At 45.3% G+C, this 4,733-nt stretch overlaps 1 protein-coding gene across 1 annotated transcript in view; it reads right to left on the reverse strand.

Moving 5' to 3' along the window:
• Positions 1-4,733, reverse strand: part of MGST3 (microsomal glutathione S-transferase 3) — a 28,179-nt gene that overhangs the window by 5,176 nt on the left and 18,270 nt on the right. The window contains exon 2 of the mRNA XM_003785747.3: positions 655-778. Within this exon, the coding sequence (XP_003785795.1) occupies positions 655-771 (117 nt within the window). The 5' untranslated portion in view covers positions 772-778. The remainder of the gene's footprint in view (positions 1-654; positions 779-4,733) is intronic.

Genomic DNA, 4,733 nt, shown 5'->3' on the forward strand with positions numbered 1-4,733 from the left:
CACCATACATACTTCATTTCTACTTGGAAAAACAGGAAAATCATTTTAAGATTAATTTGTTTATTTATTTAGAGACAGTTTTACTCTGTGCCCTGGGTAGAGTACCATGCATTATAGCTCAAAGTAACCTTGACTCTTGGGCTCAAGCCATCCTCTGCCTCTGTTTTTTCATTTTTAGTAGAGATGGGGTCTCACTCTTGCTCAGGCTGGTGTGGAACTCATGAGCTTAAAGCAATCCACCCACCTCGGCCTCCCAGAGTGTTAGATTGAGCCACTGTGCCTGGCCCAAAACTTCATTTTTAAAGCGGCACGGAAGGAAACAATGTTGTCATTTAATCCTCTATAGAAAAATACAGTAACAACCTTTCCTAGCAAATAGCTCTAGCTGGAAACATACTGTTCTAATTCTAGCATACTTGGGCTTTCTACAGAAAAGATGAAGTCAAACAAGATGAAAAGTACTCCCCAGCAGGGCCCCATATTTCTTGCCTCTTTGCTGCTAGAAAGGAGCAGAATTTCTAATGGATACAGTCCTGAAACTGCCAGTTTCCACCAGCTCCTTATCCCTTCCTCCGCCACTGAAGACAAGTTCTTGGAAATGCCCCACCCTCACCACAGTCAAGACTACAAAAACTCTGGCTGTGTTGTACTTACCTCCACCTTGTACTTCTTGCGGGCCTTTGCGACATTCACGCCCAGGTAACCTACCATGACAAAGCTGGCCACACCAGTTAGAAGCACAAAGCCGTATTCCTTAGAGAGGACGGCCATCTTGGCTCTGTGGAAGAAAGAACACTACAATGGGTCACTGTCCCCAGCACAGTGGACATCGCATGGAGTGAGGCCTTAGGGAGCATGACATCTTACTATATACAGGTCAAATGCATACATGGAGGTCAAAGAGAAGTGTGAGTCAATCTGATGCTTCCCCTTTTTTTTTGAGACCGAGTTTTATTTTGTCACCCTCAGTAGAGTGCCGTAGCATCATAGCTCACAGCAACCTCAAACTCTTGGATTCAAGTGATCCTCTTGCCTCAGCCACCCAAGTAGCCTGAACTACAGGTACCGGCCACAACGTCTGGCGGCTATTTTTTATTTTTTTGAGACAGAGCCTCAAGCTGTTGCCCTGGGTAGAGTGCTATAGTATCACAGCTTACAGCAACTTCCAACTCCTGGGCTTAAGGGATTCTCTTGCCTTAGCCTCCCAAGTAGCTGGGACTACAGGTGCCCACCACAATGCCCAGCTATTTTTTGGTTGTAGTTGTAGTCGTTTGGCAGGCCCGAGCTGGATTCAGAACCCGCCAGCTCTGGTGTATGTGGCTGGCACCTTAGCCGCTTCAGCTACAGGCACCAAGCCCTGGTAGCAATTTTTTAGAGACGGGGTCCTGCTCTTGCTCAGGCTGGTTTCTAACTCTTAAGCTCAAGCAATCCACCCACGTTGGCCTCCTAGAGTGTTGGGATTACAGAAACGAGCCACCTCGCCCAGCCTCAATCTAATGTTTCTAAGGGGTCATTGTCATAATCATATAACAATTAAAAAAATTACTTCAGTATGCAGATACACACAGAAATGTATACATATACAGAAGGTACAAAAGCATATTACACATTTTAAGATAGGAGAAAACTGTACTGAAATTGTAGTACTCAATATATACCAATAACAAAAGATGAATACAAGTCGTGTTGAGCGCCTCTTGTAATTGTACAAGTCAAACATGACTTGAGTTTTAATATAGGCTCGGCGCCCATAGCTCAGTGGTTATGGCACCAACCCCAAACATTGGGGCTGGCAGGTTCGAACCTGACCCGGGCCTGCTAAACAACAATGACAACTATAACAAAAAGATAGCTGGGCATTGTGGCAGGCGCCTGCAGTTCCAGCTCCTTGGGAGGCTGAGGCAAGAGAATAACTAAGCCCAACAGTTTTGAGGTTGCTGTGAGCTGTGATGCCATGGCACTCTACCAAGAGTGACATAGTGAGACTCTGTCTCAAAAAAAAGAAATTTAATACAATTTTTTCCTTTCTTTAAATATGTATACATTGTTTTGGTATCCTCTGTATTCATATCATATTTCCTCTTATTTCCCCTGGGTTATTTACAGCGTTGCTGTAGTAATTGCTATAGAATGATACAGCCATTAAAACTTGCATTTTTGAAAAAACACTTAACATGGCAAAATGCTAAACTATACATTGTTTCACTGAGAAAGAGAGAATGGGAGAGGAGAGGGAAAGAGGAACAAGTGGGGAGAGGAGAGGGAAAGAGGCAGAATCTAAACCAGCATATACACCGCAATTCCAAGTCTTGTGCCTGAGACGCGGGGGACACTGGAAGAGCAGGAACCTTAGGGTCTCCCTTTGGTCCTGGGCACCAGCAACAGAAGTCTCAGCAGTTAGGGAGAGTCCTAGTTTGAGTGCTTTGAAAGCAGAGCTTGGTTCTCGAGCTTAGGATGCTTTGGGCAGCTCCAGGGAACTTTAGGTTGCTCCTCAAATCATCACTTCAAAATTTGCCCATGAGTGAGTGTTCTGATGTCCAGAACTTATTTTGATCCACATATATGGGTCTTATGTACCAAAAAGAAATGACTATACGTGCCACTACAGCAAAATGTTAATCGTAGACGCTAGGTGGGAACTATGCGGATCTTCGATGTGCAGGTCTTTCAGTACTTCTGTATGTTTGAAATTTTTCATAATAAAATGTGGGTGGGGGGAGGGGAAGCTAATCCCAGCTCATTTTCCAGTATTCACTAATTTTTGCTATTTAAGCCACGGTCCTGTTCCAGAGGAGAGAAAACAAAGAGACGAGGCATCAAAGACAGCAGCGCTCGGCAGGTGGGAAGACGCCCCCTGAACTCACTGGTGCCTCAGTGCCACCCCTCTAACCTCTGATCTTTGGCCACCACATGGGAGAAGGGTCAGAGCATGGCAGGTCCCAAAGAAGCAGCTGCGTTGCCCCAGGAGACCTTCTGCAGACCGCCTGGTGTGCGCCAGGCTGCCAGTCAGCAGCTCTGGGGAGTGTTCTGCTTCAAAATTTCCATCCCTGGTAAGTATCTGGCTTCAATCTCTCTTGTAAAGCTAGGAAGGTCACCCTGCTCCAAAATGTGTCCAGTCATCCCAACACACAAAGCAAACAAGATGGTGACAACCCTATTTCCCAAAGAATCCCCAGAGATTAAGTAACATCCCCAAGGTCTAAAGCACTAAGTATCAGAGCTGAGATTCAGATTCTTCAGAATCATTTGGTTCCCATGTCCCCTTTCAGTCTCACTGGAATATTTAGAGCCCAACTGGTGTGGGCCTCAGAGCACTTTTCTCAAAATGTGATTTGGAGTGGGCAAGCAGCTCAGTTCCTTAAAAGTTAGTTTCTCTTAACGCAGAAAAATAACATTTGGGGCCTACATCCTAAAAACCTCCCACCAGGGTTACAATAATTCTCATCAGTTTTCCCCTTCGAAGTCCTGCACCCCGAGCTGCTGAGTGTGCCCAGAGTCACTCCGTAGAGGGGTGGGGACACACGTGGGAGAGGGCTGGCCGGTCAGCAGGCCCTGCCCATCTGCATTGTTGCAGTGAGAAGTCTGCAGCTCCCCTCCAAGCTTTCCTGCCCTTGTTCTCTTTTGTCTAGAAAATTAGCATAAAGAGGAAGCTATGGAACTTATTAAAATAAAAATTTAGTGTGAATTCTGAACTCCTCTTGAAGATAAAAATAAACTTTCTAGCCTCTCCTTGAAGTTGGACATATTTGAGTCAAATAGGCCACTTAAAATGCAGCTGCCTCTACCTCTGTCAGAAGCTCCTTTGGGAAGGATCCTGGCTCCCTGGCTGGGTGGGGATGACCCCGTGTGGGTATAGCACTTTCAGTTCACCTTTAAACTTCACAAAAATCCCATTAGCTCCATTTTACAGAAAAGGAAATGGAGGCTAATGGAGATAGGGCAGAGCTAAGAAAAGTAGACTTTAGAATTCTTTATCAAAACAGGCTGGGCACAGTGGCTCACGCCTATAATCTTAGCACTTTGGGAGGCTGAGGTGGGAGGATTGCTCAAGGCCAGCCTGAGCAAGATAAGCAAGTCCTCATTTTTATAAAAACTAGAAAAATCAGTCGCGTGTGATTGATGGTATGTGCCTGTAGTTCCAGGCATTCAGGAAGCTGAGGTTGAGGCAGGAGAATCACTTGGGCCCAGGAGTTTAGGGCTATAGCAAGCTATGATGAGGCTACTATCCCCCAGCCTGGACAACAGAGCAAGCCACCTCCCAAAAAAAGAAAAAAAAAAAAAAAAAAAAAAAGAAAGACTTCTTTTTCCAAACACTCCAGCTAGGTCAGGCAACACATTAGAACCTGGTAGCTTCATCATTGACCTGTTTTTCTAATTTGTTAGGGGTCAAGGCAGGTAGCTGGCAAGACAGAGAAATGCTTCCTGAGTAAACACCTCTGTGGCAGGCAGTTAGAAGTTAATATTTACCCCTGAGCTCCTCTGTTAAAGTGTAAATGTAATCTACAAGGTTAAACCTGTTGGGCACTCACACCTTAGTGAAAGTTACTCTTCTCACACTTTGTCAAGATGACATGTCTTGAGTATGAATCTGGATGTGGTGACCAGAGCCAGAACACTAAGGACCTTCAAAAAATTGACAGTAAGAGAGAGCCAGAGTCTGACTCCAGAGTGGATGGTTTGCAGAGGACACACAATCAATCACAGGGACAGAAGGAGTGCCCAGGGCAGCAGCA

Source organism: Otolemur garnettii, unplaced genomic scaffold, assembly GCF_000181295.1.
Source record: "Otolemur garnettii isolate 467f Iridium unplaced genomic scaffold, OtoGar3 scaffold00016, whole genome shotgun sequence".
Lineage (NCBI taxonomy): Eukaryota > Metazoa > Chordata > Mammalia > Primates > Galagidae > Otolemur > Otolemur garnettii.